The 22797-nt window shown below is 41.3% G+C and overlaps 1 protein-coding gene across 2 annotated transcripts in view; it reads left to right on the top strand.

Annotated features, from left to right (window-relative positions):
- aplp1 (amyloid beta (A4) precursor-like protein 1) overlaps positions 1–22571 on the top strand; it is a 36035-nt gene extending 13464 nt beyond the window's left edge. The window contains exons 2-17 of one of the 2 annotated variants that reach the window (XM_073486215.1): positions 9286–9465; positions 10379–10508; positions 12961–13073; positions 13534–13727; positions 13818–14125; positions 15122–15249; positions 16709–16783; positions 16885–17043; positions 17147–17275; positions 18031–18130; positions 18253–18420; positions 18539–18559; positions 18656–18723; positions 18816–18881; positions 18974–19117; positions 19623–22571. In XM_073486215.1, coding sequence (XP_073342316.1) covers positions 9286–9465; positions 10379–10508; positions 12961–13073; positions 13534–13727; positions 13818–14125; positions 15122–15249; positions 16709–16783; positions 16885–17043; positions 17147–17275; positions 18031–18130; positions 18253–18420; positions 18539–18559; positions 18656–18723; positions 18816–18881; positions 18974–19117; positions 19623–19721 — 2082 coding nt within the window. In that variant the 3' untranslated portion in view covers positions 19722–22571. Of the gene's footprint in view, positions 1–9285; positions 9466–10378; positions 10509–12960; positions 13074–13533; positions 13728–13817; positions 14126–15121; positions 15250–16708; positions 16784–16884; positions 17044–17146; positions 17276–18030; positions 18131–18252; positions 18421–18538; positions 18560–18655; positions 18724–18815; positions 18882–18973; positions 19118–19619 lie in introns of both variants that reach the window. The other variant, XM_073486214.1, reaches the window with a different exon arrangement.
- The last annotated feature ends 226 nt before the right edge of the window (positions 22572–22797 follow it).

The raw sequence follows: 22797 nt of genomic DNA, 5'->3' as shown, positions 1-22797 counted from the left end.
ATCCTACTTTCAGTACAAATCCCAGAGCCTCATCATTTACTATCATAAATGACAAATGAAAGCAGCAAATCCTCACATTTCAGAAGCTGGAAAAGGCAAATATTGACTGAAATGATTATCAGTTTTCAAAATAGTTGGCGATTAATTTTCTCTTTGAATGACTACTTGATTAATCTACTAAATGTTGCAGCTCTGCTCGAGTCTCATGGTTCTATCCTACATTAGGGAAATCCGTTTACAGCTAAGGTTATGCGATCCCCGGAGGAGATAGTGACCTTTACAGAAGAGAGAAATCGCTCTCTTTCCTATTCCCCTGCAGCTTCTTTTCAGAAGAGGCTTAAACCTTAAGAAAGGATATGCCACTCTGGTCTTCTATATACAGTCCCCAGTTGGCACAGCTCTGACTGACACTCCTAAATAACCACAATCATGAAATGGTTGGCACGGTCAGCCTCCAGATCTATGGAGTCTCTTGCAGTGATGCCATCTGACATGCTCTGTATTTTAAGCTATACTTGAAATTAAATCAAATATTGGGAGCTGGTTTTGGCTGCTGTTGCAGACCTAGATGAACCCTGGTGATTATGGGGCCATCTGCTCCCAGTGTGCCCAGCTGGAGGCTGGACCGCTGTAATCTGGACTGATGAGAGAGCCCGACTTAGGGAAGGTCGTGATGTTTGCAAATGCACAGCCAAAAGCCTCTGCCATAATGGTTGTCGAGCGAGTATTGAAACGAGGCATCAAGTTTAATATTCAATAAGTAACCCTATATGTGGTTTACAGTAGGAAGCTATAGAACAATACATAAAACACAATGCAGCATTTTCCACTCTGCCCATCAGTCTCTGCTCAATAGAAAATTAATGGCTTCAATTAGCTGTTAGTCAGAGATGTATAATAATGAGCGTCAGTGTGCAGCGCTAACCTGCTCTATCCTCCTTTGTCCCCTCTGCATCATGAGAGCCTGGCAGACTAATGTTGCTACTCTCTAATAAGTACATGCCACACCAGGAAGAGGCCTGATGGAGCCTATGAATAATTAACCGACATGATTACAATGATGAATGCTCCCAAATCTATCTGGCCATTTAGCACTGGCCTAGGGAGGGAGGCCAAGCAGCAGAGTGTCGGGTATTGTGTGAAAGCTGTTAGAGAGGAAGAGGGAGACAACAACGCAAGGGATATCAAGGATAGGGTGGCTGGCTGGGGTGGATGGAGCTCAGCCTTGAGAGAAGGTGGAGGGAGGGGCCCCCGAGAGCAGGAAGACTCCCACTATTCAGCCATCTGTGCTGCAGAGAAGCACAAAGACAGGAACGCCTGTTTGTGTGTGCGTGTGTGTTTCAAACGTGCATGGGTTGTGCATCGATGAGGCCTATTTGTACGTGGGTGTGTTCTCTACATGAGCGATGGAAATTTGCCACTCCGCAATGTTAGAGCAGCCCTACTTAACCATGCAGGCTTTTCACACCAGACATGACAAAGCTTGTTGTTTGCACAGGATCGAGCAAGCTGCAGATAGCTTTATTACGTTTCACCAACATAACCTAATGGGAATTCTGGGTATTTAATGACTCGATGTTTGTAAACTCTCGCAACCCTTGTGGTATTGTGGTATTGCAACCATACATTGTCCTATAAATAATTGTGATAAACAAAATTATTGGAAATTCAAGTGCCACTGATATAATGATAAAATAATAGCATAATCGTGTAAGTACACCGTTTCACTGAGCACTGAATTCTTAAAGGGACAATATGTAAGAATTGGCGTCCTGCCAAATTCAAAACAAATTGGTGGCAGCATATGCAGAATAACCACTAACTGCTGTTATCTGTAGCTATTATTAGCTCGTTAGCTAACTTAGCCGTGCATCTGTCAGTCCAGGCTGGGAGCACACATTATCAGGCATGTGTTAGTGTCCTAGCACAGGAGATTTGGGCCGGGGCTAGCTGGTTAGCATGCCAACTTTCAGTAGATATGTCTGCAACACATTACATAGACGTCAACATTTCTTCATATTCTGTCAAAGATTTTACTAAATGTTTAATGTTTTCAAACAAAATTATCACACATTGCACCTTTAATATTCAGACATTGGAATTGAAATGTAACAAGTCTGTTAAGCCTTGGTTAACACACATGTAAACACAATGTGCAAACATGTTCAAGGTTGAAGGTATCTTTATTATCCCAAAAGGAAAATTTGTTGGACAGCCAACAGTAATCACATTACAATCCGGCAACAATAAAGAAAAAACACAAAAAGAAAATACATACAAAGAAATAAAAATAAATACAAAGAAAACATAATCATCAAATCATATCATAACATATTAAGAAGGACATTGAAAAGGTCCTGCATCTTGGCCAAATGTATCTGTGGCCAGATGGAAGCAAACTCTTTGGACAGTGGGTGGCTGAGATCAGCCAAGACTTACTTGGCCTTCTTCAAAGTCCTCACCTTGTACCCTGCAGTCTTTATCTGTTTTTGAGGGTAAGTGATCTGCACCAGCAAGAGAGAATATGAGTACGGATGTGACGAAACAAGAATAAAACATTTTTACAAGAGTACTGTCGATATTACAACTCTGAACCTTATTGAATAAACATGCGCTGATGTGCTGTCTCGTACGCAGTGTCAACATGAAACTCAAGCTTGCTAGCTTGTCATCAGTTACATTGGCAAGATATTTGTACTGTTGCCCAAACAGCCTGCTCAACAGCCTGAACATTAATCATGAGAGATGTATCCTAAAGATGATGGCATAAGATTTGTCCATACACCACGCAGAAGAAAGTAAACGTGCCTGCTGTAATTTCATAATTCTAATTCCTATTCTGTGACATATGTTACTCAAAATGTTGTCAAGCCTCAGTATAATAGACAAAATTGGGATGAATCGTGGAATTTTACAAGTTGTTTTGTGTTTGTGATGTATGGTTGTTCAATTGATTGTCACTACATGGTGTATTTTGGTTCGATTTGGATATCCCAGATCCCTGTTGCTAAGAAGGGATTAGCTCCTCAGGGGTCTATTGTCTCAAGTTAATTATCAGGTGTCAAGCAAGCTGCATATAATAAACCTCTGACCAGACAGCCTGTGTTTATGTCGTAGGCAGTGTATTTGCTGTTTTAAAGGTGCAATATGTAAGAATTTGAGTTGAAAACCTTAAAAAAAATGTACTAAAATTATCTAACGAATGTGAAGCAATTTAGCGTTGCAGAGATATGTACAGAAGTAAGCATGCTAACCAGCTAGCCCTGGCCTATCCTGGTGTATCCAGCTCCTGTGCTAGCAGTGTGAACAGCAACACTCCCCCAGTGCTCCGAGCTCCCATGCTAATTGAGCAAACTAGCTGACTGCAGCTACATTTAGCAGCAGTTAGCGGTTACTCTGGTGATATGCTGCCCCCTGTTTGTTTTGAGTACGAATTTGACACCTACATATTGCACCTTTTTAAGTTGATTTATAGAGCACAACAAAATACGTACCCAAGGGCCTCACACAACATGTCACAGATATACCTAACAAATACATATGCACACATATACCACTATAGAATGGTTTTCATGGAGAAACATGAAATGGGTTAGGGTTAGGGTTAAAAAAAAAAAAAAAAAAATGCAATCAAAAGCCCCTGTGTGACTGTTCATACATAACATGACATGTTGCTCCCTGCAGGATCTACTTGCCTGTAAGCCTGTAATGCATTTTATGGCGCGGCTCTCCACTGTACGGTCTGGCAGCTACTTGTAAAAGGTAACAAATGATGGGTGGCCTCCGCCTCTCCTGCTCTGGCTTGCCTGCCAGGGCCGGGAGATTGCATCATTACAGAGGATGAAGTCATCCTGCAACATAAGGGTGGAACAGGTGCTAAAAATTTAATTAGGACAGGGCTGAAGCTGCTGGAGGAACATGTAAATGTACTGCCCCGGCACAAACTCAGCTCAACTGACAGAAGTATTTATGCTGCAAGATCATATCTGTTGCAGGCACTTATTTCGAGTGCTCCACTCTGCAGCATAATTTCCTCTACCAGACGGATATCTGTGAAAATATAATTAACCATTATTATATCTGCATCAGCTGTTCCACAACTTCTGCTCCAGTGCACATTGTGCTCTTGTCTCTGTGGGATCACTTAGTTTCCTTGTGATGCTCTCTGTAACGGTGACTCTGGAGGTACACGTGTGATCACAAAGAGACGCAGCACTCTGCATGCGGCGGATATGGAGAACTTAGCAGAGCAAAGAAAAATAGGATATCAAGGGAGCAAACGGAGGCAAAGAACCTGGTGAAGAGGCAGAAAGCCAATCGATGCTTAATATCACCAGGTCGTTATTAATGATGCAGCGCTCTCCGCAGTGGGCAGCTGCCAGGCTTCTGGGCTGTCTGCCTGTTCAGCCTCATCAGCACTAGGACATGATATGTGGGACTCAGGATGGTTGAGCAGCACCGTCTTACCCACCCTCCCTGCCCCCCTCCATGTACTGTACAGAGATGCTTCAGTACACTACAGCATTTCCTCTCTGAGACATTGGTGGAGAGCAGATCTGCAGCCTTTCCTTTACTGGAGAAGAAGCATAATTGTTGACAGATTGTGAAGCATTACTGTGAAGCCAGCTGGACCAGTGATCAGTCTCAGTTCCTGATGGGGACTGGGAATGTTCAGAGAGACTTTCACTTCCCGGCTCACACCACGGCAGTTTTTAACAAGAAGTCCAATTGATGTCAAAATGGAAATTGCGCAACACAGAGACACTGAAAAGCTTTCACCACATGTTTTTTAGTCTGAAGAGAACTACAGCTATAAATTGGAAGTACAAAACATGGACAAAACAGCTTAATCACGGCATAAGAATGTGTCTCATTCACTGTAGCAGAAGCTATTTTTAGCTGTCAATGAAAGCCTAATTCTTCCCTACAGAGGACTATTGTCTGTGTCTATTTAATCTGTATCTAGTGAATACAGCCATGTGTTTATGAAAGACCTCAGAGCATTGGGAGCATAGCATGTTTTACTGTGTAATTCTTTTTTGTAAACATTACCTGTTTTGGTGTTATAATGAATACGTGTTGTAAACCCTCTATACTTACAGTTGAAATGTTGACCGTGTTCAGCATTTTACTTGTGTGTGTTATATTGGGTGGGAATCACAGAGTACCTTACAATACGTTGCTCATGATAACGATAATATCACAATACAGCAATTCTGTGATAATCCGTACATTGCAAGACAATCATCAAGGCAAAATGCAGGAATTATGTATTTATTCACTGCACTGTGGTGTCCGTTTCGCAGAATTTGACTGGAAATGAGATGAAACAATGGTAAAGAAGATTGACTGTTACTTGTCCATGTTCTTGTGTGCCATCATGAATAGCCATAAACTGCACTAAATTCTTTTTTATCACTTGTAAATTAAGTTTACAGAGGTTTAACGTCAACGTCATGGTGGCGTTAAAGGTTAGGGGATCACAGTCAGTCAGTAAGCTTCATCCTGGAAATCCACCCTATATTAGTTTAATTTAGGCTGGACTAAGTGGTAATTGATACAGGCGACAATCTTAGTCTATATGGCACAAAGACAAGAAAATAAAGTAGATGTGTGCAGACATTGTAGTTTTCTTGTTATTGTAAACACATTAGCTTCCCTGCTCTGTTTTCCTCTCTCGTCCACAACCTCTGCAGACCATCTTTTCTAATTGACTGTTGTTATCAGGTAGATTCTGCTCCTGGTCAACCGACCAATTTGTGGTTGAAACGCGATTAGCAACTTGGCAGATCCTCTCTGCCGTCCTGTTGCACAGACAGCCGCACATGGCGCATTAATATTTGTTGTGCAGCAGTTGTGTCCTGGCTGGGCTTTAAGTTGGATGTTGAAGTTGATTCGACAGAAATAGCACTGACACGTGATCCGGGGCCTAAGAATAATAGACATAATGCAATTGCCTCTTCATCGTAAAAGCTATATGTTTTAGTGTAATACAGTTAGTTATGTTGTGATTGAACATGATCAGATAAACAAAGCAAATTAAGACAGTAAGTTCTTGCAACAAGTACAGTCAACAACAACATTCACTTGACTGAAATCCAGCTTCTATCGTCATGCCTGCGTTCAAGCACTGTCTTGCCAGATGTTTCCCCGACCCCTGAGTATTGCATTAACTGACTTGCCAAGTCCGTGTATATTTTTATGAAAAACAGGTCCACGATCTGACCAGTCAACATGACGCACTTCGTAAATAAAGATGTCAGTACCACAGAATATATTTCTATCCATCAACTGATGCTTCCTGAAAGGATTCTCACCATTTTGGGGTAAGAATGAAAAGGACTGACGCATGCTGGCAACAGTTTCTGAAATTGCTGTGAGAGTACAATGAAACGCCTACAAAGACACTGAGTGGCATCCACACACCAGAGCAGCGTGGATCCGTCTGACGTCAACCACTGACTAATGTTCATATGAAGAATCATGCTCCGAACTGGGTCAAAAACAAGCAGGTGTCCTGCTGCCGTGGAGGAACAAACCAACACGACTGCACATCTTAAAACTGTATATCTTTATAAGGGGTTATCACTGAAGCGAGATCTAATCTGGTCTCAGATCAGCCTGGCCTTGCAGTGCTGGAGGTCAGGGCCTCAGGCTCCTGATGGACTACTATTGATTGGGGGGAACGTGGCGATACAGTTGCAGTCGCTCAGCATTGATTTTCTGCAAGTGCAGTAGTGGAGAGCAGGCAGAAAGAGAGAGCTGGACCAGGGGGAGCTGCCAGGTTATCTTCTCAAATATCCGGAAGTTTTTTTTTTCTTCCTTTTTTTTTTTCCTCGTGGCACTGACCTTCCCCGAGTCAAAGAGATATATCTATTTAGACATTAGCTCAGCAGCCACACCAGACAGACTGTTTCAGCAGCTTCAGCAGGGTTTCCTCATGCTTATCCAGCAACACACTTAGCCAATAGAAAGCTCCATTTCAGCTCAGTCAATAACTAACACAGAGTTCAGCTCAGGAGTGGAACATGTTTTACTTATTGTGATTTGACGGATATAACAATTGCGATATGATTCTCGATTTGCGGTTATTTTTCCACCACAATTCTCATTTTCATTGAGAAAACTAATAAAATCATGATGATGTGACATTTGTTGGAGTCTGTAAAGAAAACAAACATGTTTTCTTACATCTGGAGAACAAGATTTGGAGGCCAGGGTGTCTTTGCTGCACATCTTTTCACACATTTTACCCTCCAGCAGCCTCAGCAATTTGGATATTGCACTTTGCATTTTGATAATATTTTGATTGATTGTGCGACACTGCTTACTACAGATTATTAATCAATGATATCCCAAAGTATAATAGAGTTATTTCTGGTAATTATTTTCTATTTTTGAATATGTTTTCCATACCTGCTAAGCAGCCATTGTCTCTATTTATCTGCCGGGTCGATCATTAACTTGCAGGCACTTGAAACTTGCCTGAGATGAGTTATCCATCACAGCAGAGATGTCAGCAGGTGACGACAGCAAAAACTTCAGCAAAACAGCAACGTGTTAGAGAGCAACTTTGTCAGGAAAGAAAACGCCGGAGACAAACAATGAGAAGATATGCACAGCAAGGAAAGGGAAAAAAAAAAAGATTTTGTAGCGATTAAGAAAGAATTGTGTTAAAAGGAAACATTCTTTTTTTTACTTTAATATTAAAAAACATACAAATGAAAAATTTGATTGCAGCTCATGACTTCAAAAGTGGTTTAGACAAAAAGAAGAGGTTCACTGTGATGATCACCTCTCTGGAGCTGCTGTTTTAAGCCTCTGCTAAATGATATTCAGACATTATTGAAATGATCTGGAAAAAACTGCTGCCTATAAGGTAGAAAAATGCATTCATAAATCTAAAAACACTGCTCTGCTTTGGGAGATGGTCAGCAGTAATCAAAAGTAGATGTGTAATTTGTAAGAAATCTGCTAGGACACGCAGAAACACAAACTCCTCTTAGCATAATTATAATGCACAGACTGCTCAGGGCTTATTATATTTATTGTACGTTTACTCAAAGGGGTTTTATATATTTATTTTATTCAGTATGAATTTTAATTAGGGACTTCAAACACTCAAGCTCCGGTCGGCCAAAGCAGGGCTTCCCTTTGATCAGGCGTCACTCGCTCAGATTTTTTTCTCTTCCGTTTCTTCCCTTTGGGCAACTTCCTTCTAATTGGCTCAGCGTCGCTCGTCTTGTCTGTCGTCAGTGGGTCTGTCTCTCTGTCTGTCAGCAAAGATGAAAGGATAGGAGCTATACATAGGTGGCTCCGGAGTTCGGGGTGCCTTTTTGATGAGTTTCGGGGGTTGGACAGTACACATCATCGCATGTTCTGTACCATGAATGTTGCTGTCGCCTGATGCTCTCAGATGCTCATCTTGTACTTGAACAAAGTGAGTCTGCTGGAGTAAACAAGTCACTGTTGCACCAGGGATGACTCAGACATCCAGTGGAACATGGAATACTTTGGCATTTTGTCATGATGTTTTTGTTTGTCTGAAAAATGTGTGGATGAAGTCCTTCTCTGTGCTGTTTATAGAGCTTTCTAACCCCTCCTTTATTCCTCCCTGGGCTCTCTCTCTCTGCCTCTGTGCTGTGTGTTAATGTAGTGAAGTGGCCCATCGGTCAATGAGCTTGTATTAACACCTGACTCCGAGCCCTAGCTGCTGTTTGTTCCTCTGTGTGGGGTCCCATGGGCCCTCCCCAAGGCAGAGGCAACATATCCCGGGATCAATAACAACATCCTAGAAGGCCGCTGGAGTGGGGAAAGGGGGGCGGGGGGCAGTCTTTTACATACTCTTGCATGTGTTTCCTGTACACCTTTCTCCTCATCCACCATCCATTCCTTCTTCTGTCAGCTGTCAGTGCTGTCAGCCAGCAGGGAGCATAGGCCACCAGTCGATAAGTCAGCTTTTTTATTGGCTCTTCATGGGGTTATTTCAGCAGTCTTCTATGGAAGACGACTGCCGATATTCTCTTAAAGCTCACAGTTTGCACTCAATTCTCCTGTGCATTAGCTTCCTCTTCCTCCCTCGACATTCTTCTGTTTTTCGATCGTTCTCTCACTCTCAGCCCACCACCCTGGCTTACACTCTTGGTCTAATGTTGGAGAGTGCATTTAGGAATTATCTCTGGTCTGCCCGCCCTGGTTCAGCTTCAAACACGATATGATGTGCCACTGTGTTTGTATCGACTCCTCCTCACCGCTCATGTGTCTCTCTCCCTCTGCTCTCTCTAGGCCCTGTCCATGACTGAGGTGAATGGGCCCGGCCCCCAGGTGGCGGAGCCGCAGATCGCCATGTTCTGCGGCCGTCAGCTCCTGCACATGAACCTACAGACGGGCCAGTGGGAGCCAGATCCTCAGGGCCGCCAGGGCTGCTTCAAAGAGCCCAGCGAAATCCTGTCCTACTGTCAGGAGGTAGGGTCCTGAGCCTAACAGAAACATGATGAACACTAGTCTGGATCTATTCAAATCAGAATTACGCTTAATGGCAACGCAGTCCAGAGCTGATTTTAATTTAATGAAGTATGATACTCTTTTCTCTAATTTGGTTTGTCCAACACCTGTCCTATGCATCTATATATTTAACCATATATAGTGACGTGATGGAGGCCTGTTGGAATATCTCCATATTTCATTTGTGCCTCCATCCACTTTTCCTCCTCGTTGTTACCTGATATGTGTACTCGTTAACATTTACTGTAAGGTAATCAATGGTACACATACTCTCCACACACTCCCCCTTCAGGAATATTCATGTGAAGTAAAGGCAACCAAGCGCCATCTGGAGGTCAAAGTAGACACAGAGAGCAGCAGCAGCAGCAGCCATGAGCCATGAACGGACTGTAATGCGATTAGCTGACAGTAGTGTATCTGTTATACAAAAGCCTTCTTTTTTTGCTTTGACATTTGTGAAGAAAGCACTTCAGTGTGCATTCAGAGTCTACATTGCTGTCCACATTATGTGTTTGTGCTTCAAATTGCTGGCCAAGATTTTAAATTCAAGTAGTCGGATGGGAAAGTAGAAACATTAAAAGACAAGAATGTTCATTGAAATGAAAGAATGAACCTTCAGTACGCCGTGTCAAATGTCTGACATGGCTCTGTGTAAGTAGTTGGAGAATATGCTGCATGACTCTTTCCCTTGTTAGTCTTCTCCCAACTGACTGTGCTCTTCCCTGATCCCACCCCTCCCAACCGATCTTCAAACCCCCTCTCTAACCAATCGTTCCCTGTCTGCCACTCCTCTTGTCTCCAATCCCCTCTGTTCTGCCCATCCATCTACCTGTTTCTGTGTCCCTGTCGTCTCTGCATGTACCCGTACGTCCAGATGTACCCAGCACTTCCGATCTCACACATAGAGGAGTCGAAAAGACCCGTCACCATCCACGCCTGGTGCAAGAAAGGCTGGGGCCGCTGCCAGACACATCCCTTCATAGTCCTGCCCTACCGCTGTCTAGGTAAGACCAGCACACCTGACGACCATGAGGTCAATTACACCACCAAGAATACATAGGTTTAGATTTCCTGTGTCCCTGCAGAGGAAGTACCTCTCCATGTTGTTGTTTCTTAAAAGTAATTGTTTCTAGATTTACTGTATGCTTCATCTACAAGGGAAATGTGGGGAGAGAGACAGTGGGATGACGTGCACCCAAAATGTCTTGCTTTCTCGCTGAGAGTAATATGAAAAGATTAATACCATCGTGTCATCTCATGTCTGTCTGTTAAACATGAAGCCAGTTAGCTTAGCTTAGCACAATGAGAGGAAATGGGGGGGAAACAGCTAGCCCAGTTCTGTCTAAAAAACTGCTGTAAGTGATATATTTTCATTAAGATGAGTGCGATGAAGTGTGATTTGATTACATAGAGAGAAGGGAGGGGATTGATAACTGCAGAAGGGAAAGAAGGTTCGCTAAAACAATGACAAAATCTACCTACCAGCATCTGTGCAACTCAATAATTAAAAAAGTTTTGAAATGTCAAATAGTCAATTTTATCTTCCAGTATTTGGACAAATTAAACAAATTATAACACGTTACATATGGTCTGGTGACTTTGAGCAAAATGCCAAAAAGCACATTTCCCTAGATGCTGAAGTATTTCTTTTCTTGGTTTAGTCATACATTTATAGAGATACATAATTTCTTTAAAGGCCAAACACTTTCATGAGCAACAATTATACTTTTATTGGTTTATCCTTAACAATTACCCTCGAAGTTGGTCATAATGTATTGTTAAAAGGGTAGGCATTATAAGCTGTAGCTTCAGCCTATACCTTTCTCAGACTGTATATTCATATTTATATTTATCGATATAAACTATTTCTATTCTTTTTCATTATAGACCAATATAAATCCTTCAGTGCAAACAACAGGGTCAGTTTTATGTCATCAACAACACGTCCTTTTGAGATGTTAGAGACTCCTTTAAAACACTACACGTCTAATATCCAAACTAAGCAGTTACATAACACACAGTACATTGAATACAATAAACAGTGAAATAAACCATGATTCTGTGTCAGAACAGAAAAATACATTAATTTGTTTGTGCTTTCTCAGTAAAAGCATAAGCTAACAAGATTTTTAGTGCCACATATGGCTTCACACTGATTTCATACTTGTACCACCCTTGTGAAATAAAATGGTGTACTTTATTATTAGTAGTATTAGCAGTACATTTTAGGCATAGAAAACTTATTAGAAGTATACTTTTATATTTATGTTCAAAGTACAGCAAAGTAAAACTGAAGTCTGTTGATAATTAACTGCAAAGTGTCCTTTCATAGTAATTGTAATAAAGTATAACTGAGCATGCTACAGGAGGAATATATTCATGTTGTATTGTTGTATATCTGCCAGACACTCACAATACATGTGTATGTACTTGTAACACAAATAAGTTAACTAACCAAGCATGTATATTAGTACATACACAGCAACATACTTAATACTAAGTGTACAAAGTATACTTTAAGCTGTTCCACTTTAGCATATAAAAGCACACAAAAACGCATTTCAAATTGTGCTTTTCTACTATTTAATTACAGCTAAAATATACTTGTGTGTGCAAAATGAGTTGATCCAAAATAGCAAAGTTTAAGTTAACTCATGATTAACATACTTGAAGTGTACTGATGATTGGTCTGGCTACAAGTATACTCAAGTATGCTTAGATTTAATGTACAAAACTCTCTTTGCATCTCTCTCATTATCACAGCTTTCTACTTGTGTTACTGTTAAACCTGCAGACAGGCACGGACACAAAGCAGGATGTGCAGTTTAACGGACACAAAGCAGCATGAACAATTGCAGTATTACAGAGAGGCCATGCCTGCTGTAAGCCACTAGGGGGGCAGATAGACCAACAATGAATGAATGAATGAATGAGTAATGAGCAGTGACTCACCTTTGAGTCGTGGAGCATTATTATTTTGCACAGCGCTGAAGAACTGGCTCGAGCTTGTTCGATTTCTACTGTACTGCCTGTTGTGTGGGTGTATGAGTCGTGAAAGAACAGTGTGTAATAACAGTACTGTATGAAGAACAGGTCTGAAATGATTACTACATGTACTGTATTATATGTACTATAAAACCTCTTTTCCATTTTAAGTATGGTTTATTGTTTATTTCTATGTCCTTGACTGTAGCTGCAGTTTGTCTGTTCAAAGTGCTCGCACATTACTCATTTATGCTTTCTGTCAGTCTTAATTTATGCCGCCCATCCCCATCTAACCCCTCTCGTTCACTATTATACTTGCGTTTCATGTATTTTATGTATGGTGCAGCTTGTATTCTCTTTTCTTCCTTATTAAAGCACATTCACATTTAATCTCAAGGTTTAAACACAGCACTGAGTCCTCAAGTTTGTCCTCAACTCTCAAAATGCCGCTTTTCTTCCATCCTGCTGCAGAGGGCGAGTATGTGAGCGAGGCCCTGCTGGTGCCCGACCGATGCCGTTTCCTCCACCAGGAGCAGATGGATGCTTGTGAGAGCTACGTGTACTGGCACAACATTGCTAAGGAGGTAAGAAGGGCAGATACATGGCATTTGTACAATGTGAGTTTAAGGATTAAGGAAAAAAAGGCTTAAAGTCACGGAAAAGCAGAAGGTTGATTTTTTTTTTTTGTTTTATGGGACTTTCCGCTGATACATTTTGTAAATGTTTAACTTTTCATGCACCCAATAAACTTTCCAATGCAAAATTAAAACCTCTTTTGTAGCCAGGCCTAACAGAAAATAGCAGGCAAGATCAGACAAGTCTGCACGTTGGTGTGGTGTGCACACATCATACCTTATCAGCAACTGCGGTGTTATTTCCACAGAAGAAAGGTGTCAAGTTCAAGCTAAAGTTCAGCACTCCTTCATATCAGCATTCATTTATTATATTCAAAAAGTAAAGTAGAAACTCTCTCGTTATATTTAGAATTTACCGTACTTTGTGCACATTTTAACACAAGAATATTAATCACAACCTGCCTCTCAGGAATGTGCTGCAGAAAATCTGGAGCTCCACAGCTATGGGATGCTGTTGCCATGTGGAGACCATTTCCGAGGAGTCGAGTATGTGTGCTGCCCAGGCCGAGGGGGCTCCAGCGGGAAAGGCGAGACAGAGGAAAGAGACGTCCCTGCCGGCGCTCAGACACTCTCATCGCAGACCAGTGGAAAACTGAATTCTGTGTAAGATGATTCAGCTTGGCCAGATGTTGGAGGATAACACATTGCATGTTCGTAAACGTCAGAGCAATGACCTTTACCACTTTTCCACAGCACCAAAGTGACGGCCCCCACGCCAAGCCCCTCTCCTGACACCGACGTGGACGAGGCCGATATGGAAGAGGAGGATGACGAGGTGGTGGAGGAAGAGGACGAGGAGGAGGAGGAAGAAGAGGAGGAAGTTGATGAGGAGGAGGCGGAAGAAGAGGAGGAAGAGGAGGCTATAGCTGTGAAGGATCCAGATGAGTATGAGTACCCGATTGACTCAGGTCCCTACCAGACGTCAGACTATCTGGACTCCCTCTACTACCCGAAAAGTCACAAGCCCACCACCTCTACTCCTCTGATCAAGGGAGACAGCTGTGAGTGTATTTCCATAATGTAAAATAAGTGCCATCACATACTGAATGTTTACACCCACCCATGCACCTCATGCACGTATGTGGTATATGCATGCGTCTGACAAGGCCTCAAAAGTGTCTCTTCCTACATGGTGGCTGTATTTGGTGTCCACAGTAACCTCCAGGCGTCAGCAGAGTTTATTCTGGTGTGCACAGAAAATGGAACAGTCGACCACTTAAATTGGCTAAGAACAAAATCATGATGGTAAACCATGATGGTAAACCATGATGGTGCTCTCTGTCTGTGGGATTATTAGTAATCTAGGACAGCGATAATCAATATTTGGAACAGATATACATTTCCAGTAAAAATAAAAATCTTAATAGTTAATAGTTCCTTTGCAGAATCAGATTGCTCAGTGTTTATAAGCTATTACTTGTGATGTGTAACCAATCAGATAGTGTTGTGGGCGGGACATTGAGTGAGAGTGATGACTGCAGACAGAGCGGGGCCAAAGTATTGCATTTATTTTCTCTGATAATCAGAAGAATTATTCCATCCCTAGTACTCACATTTTAAGTAATGTTGGAATGCATGTTTTCTAAACCACAAAGTGGTACCATCACTTACACAGATGAAATGGGATCAGTAGTTTCAGCACTTTTTCAATAATCTTCTTAATCTATTTTCCAATATTTATATAGATTAAAGCCCACGAATCAACAGTAATGATTAAACTTCTCATTCTTTTCCCTGGTACTCCATAAAGAATTATCATCACTTTCCACCTAAATTCTCTCCAGAACAAAGCAGATATAGTTATCCATGGTCCTTTTTAAACATTTTTTAACCATTCCCGTAGTTGTTGTGTAAAATTACCTTCCGTCTCTCTTCCTATTTCCTCTGTGCACACCCTGAGACACACTTTGACCAGGGCTGTTCATTTAATTAGGATATAATTGCTCTCTGGCTCCTGTCACAGTAACAACCTCTGTTTTCTGTCTCTTCCCATCTAGTGACTACGCCTCGGCCCACAGATGGTGTCGATGTTTATTTTGAGAAGCCGGTGGATGACACTGAGCATGCCAACTTCCTGCGTGCCAAAACAGACCTGGAGGAGCGCAGAATGAAGCGCATCAATGAGGTGACTTTCACAGGGCTAAGAACAGGCTAATAGTTTTTTGGCTGTCAGGTCGGACAGTTGAGTCATTAATGTGGATTGAGACTCCCCAGTCTAATTCTCAAAACCACAGGGGCACCGGCCTCTGCATGTTTTACCTGCATTCAGGGAAGCAGAAATTAGATAGAAATTTCACATTTGCCCTGAAAGAAGTGAACTTTTAACCCTAACCTCAAATGTCAGTGGTATGATTGTTTATATTCGCACGTATAATCAACCCCCTCATAATTCAAATAGAATGTGATTTCAGTGCTTATTTCCAGGAGTTAAAGTTATTTTCAATAATCTATACTTATAATTATATAATATAATATATATAATACTTTGCAGTGGTTGTGCAGGCATGTTTCACACATGAGTTTATCACACTGCATGTCTGACTCTGTGTGTGTGTGTATGTGTGTGTGTGTGTGTGTGTGTGTGTGTGTGTGTGTGTGTTCATATCTTTGTTCACAATCTAAAAAACAGCTTCTGGAAAAAAAAAACAACCCTTCTCTGGGTTTCAGCTGCAGTATCACACACCACAATTACTGTGTTTGCATCACTGCCATCAAGCCTTCTTGCTCAACAGTTTCGATGGTCACCATGTTGTTAGAGATTCACAGTGATGATATGTTTAATGTTCTTTCAAAACTAGTCAGACAATGTCACAGGTTTTCTTTTTATACCATACATTCCTCATAACTGCCAAGGTGTTTAGTTGCGGGCTGATGAAAGATGTTGTCACGACAACTATTGTCCCATTTTTTAAGGAACAGTTCAAAATCTTTTCGAAACACTTCACTGCTTTCTTTTTTTAATTTTTCTGTGTTGTCGTCACTGTGATGTGGCCTCGCAACCAGCAGAGACTCTAGAGAGTCACTTCACAAACAATCTTTGCATTTGATTTAATTTCATGTTTATTTGAATTGCACAACAATTATCCAGTGCACAGTATCACAGCGTCAACAGCTACTGCTGATGTCCATGGCCTATCCCTTAAAGGGCCTTTAAAGTCTTGACACCCTATTTTTACTGTTCACATTTTGTACAGATATAGCATGTTAATTATGAGCTTTAGAAGTGCTGGAGAGCAGATTTTGTTCCCTTCAGACAGCCAGGCTACTGTTGATCTGAGCTGAGTGGGACCATAACAATCTTTTCATCTAGCTTTTGGCAAAACAGCAAATAAGTGAAATTAACTAAAATGTCAAACTATTGTTTGAAGACAAACATCAAAGTTTTTTTGGAATGAAGGTGCACCAGTTGATATGCAAAGATAAACATATACACATTCTACAGTTTCAAGAAATTGTACAGTCATATCATGTCGATGCCTCCGTCAGTGTGCACTTTATACAGGTTGTACTGGCGAACCCTGTTTTATATCATATAGGATACTTGAATGAAAATAAACTGATATCACGTCCCTTTCTTTCCTTAGATCATGAAGGAATGGGCAGAGGCAGACAACCAGTCAAAGAATCTGCCAAGGTCAGAGCGACAGGCCCTGAATGAGGTAAGCAGACGTTCGTCAACCTTGGCTTTAATTCTGTACTTTAAATTCTCCTGTGGCAATGTTGCACCATCTTCACTCATCCCTCATCTTTTCACATCTAGCACTTCCAATCTGTGCTGCAAACGCTGGAGGAGCAAGTGGCTGGAGAGAGGCAGAGGCTGGTGGAGACTCATCTTGCCAGAGTGGAGGCCATACTCAACAACAACCGCCGCCTGGCCCTGGAGAACTACCTGACTGCAGTACAGTCCGATCCCCCTCAGGTAAGTCCATCATGGAGCACAGAGGGGGAAGCGACATAAAAAGAAAGTGCAAATATATTTTATCTCCCTGACTCTGGCCTCTCTCTTTAACTTCTTCTTCCAGCCGGAGCGCGTGCTGCAGGCTCTGAAGCGATACATGGCCGCAGAGCAGAAGGACCGCAGACACACACTCAGGCATTACCAGCACATTGTGGCTGTCGACCCGCAGAAGGCTGAGCAAATGAAATTCCAGGTGTGTGAGATTTCTGCTTCTGAAATGCTTTCCGTGCACGCCTGTGCTTTTGAGACGCGAGGCTCCTTTTCTGCTGACCGAGAAACGTACAGAACATTGTGTGCTGAAGAGTTGGGACTGAACTCACAGAGGTGAAGCAGCTCCCAATCTTCTTTTCATTACACAGAGATCAAAGCCAGGCTTTGCTAACTTCAAAAGCTGCTTTCAACACAAGAATCCATGAAAAATATCTATCTGGACTTTCAGTTTTCATTAATTCAAGGAACCAAGTCACTGCTTCTCTTTTCACCATTTCAACACACACTCATTGTTTGAACTCTGGTGGCCCTTTCTTGGTAAAAGTTCCACTGTGCAAAAAAGACCAGAATTCAAAACATTATGATTGGATAGTTTAGTTGATATACCCAATATCAGGTCAAATATGGATTTAATACACTTTATGAGGACAGATATTATATTATACTAAGATATCAGATACATCTTATTTTTGTCATGTACGAGGCCCAAATATGACCCAATTTCTCCAAACATGAGGTCTTTGACTCTTGTGATTGGAGAGTATCACTATGGATACCATCATGTTTGGATTACATCTTGGAATAATCAGACAATAATATCCTGGATTCTTGAGGTTTTTCTTTGGGGTGTTTTAAACAGATTGTCGAGTCAAACTTTATTATAGCCCAATATAACAACACTCTATTACTGTATTTTTGGAGCCCGGCGTGACTAGAATGGATGTTTATGATTTGCAGGTGTACACACATCTCCATGTAATTGAGGAGAGGATGAACCAGAGTCTTGCACTGCTTTACAAGGATCCTTCCTTGGCCGAAGAGCTGCACAGCGATATCCGTAAGCTCAGCTACTGTTACCCATCATATTATCAGCTTTCAAATCCGCAGATCGCTGTGTGTGAACTCTGGTCACCGTCAGGCTGACTTCTGTTTTTTATTTATTTTATGTGTCACCTGCAGAGGAGCTTGTCAAGGCAGAGAGGGGAGACATCAGCGAGCTCATGACCACCTCCTTCTCTGAGACCCGCACTACTGAGGAGCTCCTGCCGGCAGAGAGCGAGGAGGAAAAGGATGATGAAGAGGAAGAGGAGAGAGCCTTCCAGAACAGGCCTTATCCTCCCCGCATTGGTATACATCCACATCCTACTCGTACACACACACACAAATTCAACATCCATAAGCCTGTCCTAAGTGTGTAAGTGGCTGCTGTTGTTAATGACACTTTTCCCTCTTTTTTGCCCTAAAGAACTGCAGTCTAATAAGAAAGGTGAGCTGCTGTTTTCATGTTTACAATGATTTCAGAGTTTTGTTTTTCCTACTTTTGCCCACAGCTTAATGTTTAATTCTGTGTCTCCATCTTAAGCACCTGCAGTTGATGAATATGATTACACTACATCTGAGAGAGGCCCTACTTACGAATACGAGGAAAAGGTAATATGACGATTGCGTAAAAGGCTGGTCATATTTCAGACACTGTGTCCTTATATTTCCCTGATTCTCACACCTTCCCTCCCTTCTCTTAGATCAACACCTCTGTGGAGCTCAAGCAGGTCGTCAACAAGCTTCCTGAGATTGAGAGAGATGAACTGGTATGAAATAATTTCAAATTCAGATGGCCTTTTTCACTATGTCGCTAAGTGTCTCCCTCGTTTAACGTCTCACTGCACAATTCTGTCCACAGCAACCCGATGCATTGGAGACGTTTAACCGCGGCGCCATGGTGGGGCTGCTGGTGGTGGCTGTGGCCATTGCCATGGTGATGGTAATCAGCTTGCTGCTGGTGCGCAGGAAGCCATACGGCACTATCAGCCATGGCATCGTAGAGGTACGACCCCAGATGGGCCTTTTGTTTCAGCCAGTCTTGTCTTAAAGGACCACAGCAGTGCAATGAAAGAGAGAGAGAAAAAAATAGTGAATATTGTATTAGAGCCTATAGTAACACTGACCAGGTCATTACAGAAACAGATTAATTTCCTACGCTCAACGTATCCACTGACTTCCCTTTATTTCATGTTGCGATAAAATAAGTAAACCAATGGATGATGGGTATCAGGCTAAAGATTATGGTATACTTTATTAGCGGCAAAATTTGAAAGTAAGTTGACTTTGTATATGCTAATAGTTAGAATAGTTTGACATTTTTGGAAATATCTTTATTCGATTTCATTGCATTGTTTGGACTGAGAGACCCCGAAGAGCAAAAATTTCGTAGTGCGTAACCCTATTCCCTCAACAAAATCATGGTTGGATGGATGGTGATGATGGTGCGGTCCTTGCTCATGAATTTTGTCTTTAGTGTGTAATAATCAAAGCTCTTTGTCTCGCAGCAGGTCGACCCCATGCTGACGCCAGAAGAACGACAGCTCAACAAAATGCAGAACCACGGCTATGAAAACCCTACCTACAAATTCTTTGAACAGATGAACTGAGGTACTGGGGCTGCCAACAAGTCATGCCTGACCACTTGTTTTGTCCCTCCCCCCACTCTTCCTTACAGTGGTGTCCCAGCTACACTCCCTATGACGGATTTAAGATGTGTTGCAAACATAAAGTAACTGAATAAGTACGGGGTACGTCCCAAACCCATTGTAAATGACCGACGACATCCTATCATCATTACCAGAATGTGAATATTGAGATATGATACGAACTCACATCACCTATTGTAACCTAATACTCCTCTTAGGTTAGAGTCCAAGCATTGTTCTTTCCATTAGCGGTGCCACAGCGTTTCATAATCCTGAAAACCTTCACGTCATAGACAGGAGAACCATCCCAGTGGCATGACTTGACCTATCGCCCCTCACTAGAAAGTTGAACGGTGCATAATGCTTTATAGGATTTATTTTTCAGTAGTAGTCTCTTTGTTCAAATTGTACCACAGTTAGATATAATGTATCTGTGTAGATGAGTGTGAGTGACAGCCTAGTTATGGTGTAATAATTCTCAATTTAAAACCCACTCAGTGATGAAAGGACAATTAAGCTAATTGTCAAGCTAAACTTACCTCCAGGAGCTACTGTAACATTGGGCAATACCTCTAATATTAAGACATGGACATTAAGTGAGGATGTGGAGGTGTTTACGTTGAATGTGTGAGACTTTAATTTAAAACATGGAAGGCCAAAAAGACCACACTAGTCGATACAGAACTACTGTAAGAGAAAAAATCATGTTTTTGACTTCTGAGGATCAAATTATTTGGCAAAGCATACCAAATATTCCATTTAGCTAATTTAGTCGGTGAATGAGTTTATTTCTTTTGATCTGCTACCTGAAGAACTGTAAAAACAGAATAATCAGAAGTCCGTTCTTTTAATGAAAGCATGACAACTTGGTGTATGATGCTGCTGTACTTCTTTGTGTTGTTCTTGTCATTGCTTTTGAAAAAGTCGGAAATGTCACCGTTCAAACTGGACACTGTAAATAACGTAAGAAATACATGCTACTACTAGATGTAGACATTTCTATGATTAATTTGCATTGATGTAAACGGAATAATACATAAAAATAGTACGTTGTGCTGTTACGAGAAGGAGAAACATTTTCCTAACATGGCTGATTGAAAACGGACTGTTGTAAAAACCAGCACAAGACAACGACACAGTAACTTCTTTCTGAATGTATTTAAGGTAGACGTTGAGATTCCATCTTCTTTTCAGTAAAATGCATCACTCCCCTAGTAGACCGAGTAGTGACGTTCGACACATCCGACAGACACACTACACGCCTGATGCCCCTCTCATCACTTCCTGTAGCAGCCTGTTCATTTTCACAGTTGGCAGGTGTGTGTCAGAGTGGAGGAACTTAAAGCGTATTATACTTTACAGAGGAGGCCACAGTTATAGTAACGTGAAGTATCAGTGTGTGTATTAAAAACAGACCACACTCGGGCATGATAGTAGTAGAAACATGCTGTATGTCTTTAAATCTGCCAGTTTGACAAATTTGAACTCAACAGCATCGAATGTTAGTACTCTATAGATGCTATATTTAAGTTACTCTCTTCATAAAAAGCCTGTCACTGAATGACTCATTGTAGTTTGTCATATTTATGATCAACCTAATGCCCCGTATAGGTAGTTAAAAAAAGGGATTACCCCTTGTTTTCTGGCTGATTGTTAACGCTTAGTGCGTCAGGGTTGATTTCCATTACTTAATTCTATCAGACCATCTTGGTTGAGGAAGGTCACATTGTGGGATGTTGCTTTTTAATCATCAGTCTTAACCTATATGCTATAGTATAGATAATTCATACCAAAATCAGTTCATATTTTATTTATTTCTTACTGGTGGAAGTTTTTCTCTAAAAACCTGCATTTGTCCATTCAGAGGAAAAAGGTCTTTATTTATAATTTCTTTTCTTCTTTTTTTTTTGTTCGACTATCTGAGTAATGATTTAGGATTAATCTTCAGTTTCTCTCGTTAGGCAGGTTAATTGCAGGTTGCGGTTGAGTTATGACGGGTGAAGAGAAGTCATAGCCCTTGTATAATTTGTACAGCTACGTTAGTGAATGAAAACGTCGTATGTTCACAGTTTAAGTCAGTTGATCTTGTAATGATACTACTGAAACCATAGATGAGAATAAGCTTGCCTGTGTTTCCCAAACCACTGAAGGTTTCCTACCAGCATTTAGCAGACTTAGAATGGTGTATACTGTAGTTACTCCAATCACATTTGTACGTACGTCCTCCGTCAAATTCTAGACTTCTTTGTTGGTCTGTCCCCCTTACTTCCCAACGAAAATATAAACAATGTTATTGAGATTTTAATTGCTGCATTATTGCCTTTTACAATGCTGTGTTTTGGATGTAATTATTCTGTATTTTTTATTTATATGTAATAATCAGTTGGATCAAGGGTCATGCTTTTCACCTGTAATGTAATTTTAGAGGCTTGTATGAGAAAACATTGACAAGTTTATAACCGAAATGTGAAACAGAGGTAGACACGAGGCCTCTCTGCCTAATTGACAAGGAGTGGCACTAAGCACAAGTAGAACCAAATGACTCAATTTGTGTATTTGTGAGACACTGATTCTGTCTGCCTGATTTCAATTATACTGCATTGATTCTAGGGATGTTGATAGCATCATCGAGAGAGCTGTTCTTCATTTTCATTCAGACCTTTAACCAAAGACATGCTCCACAAATAAGCAGACAGATATTTCAATTTGGCAACAATGTTCTCTGTTGTGTAACTGTATTTGCAAGCAATCTGAGAAATTAAAACTGGTCAAGCTAATTAATAGTGTAATAAAAATGAATGACCCATAAAATACTGTGTCTGTGCTCATTGAATCACTTCTACACATAGGGATTTTCTCTCTCTGAGACACCGTGTTTACATCATTAGGAAACTTCATTCAGTCATCTCACATGCAGGAGACTGAAGATTGACCATGATGTAATCTGTGTAATGAGCCCTATGATGTCAAAGCCAAAGAGGGGAAAAACATCTGTCTTACTCACACTGGAAAATTCTTCTGCTCCTGCATCCACACA

Source organism: Pagrus major, chromosome 17, assembly GCF_040436345.1.
Source record: "Pagrus major chromosome 17, Pma_NU_1.0".
NCBI classification, from domain to species: domain Eukaryota; kingdom Metazoa; phylum Chordata; class Actinopteri; order Spariformes; family Sparidae; genus Pagrus; species Pagrus major.
The sequence above is the reverse complement of the archived record's forward strand: the minus strand, read 5'-3'. Positions and strand labels throughout refer to the sequence as shown.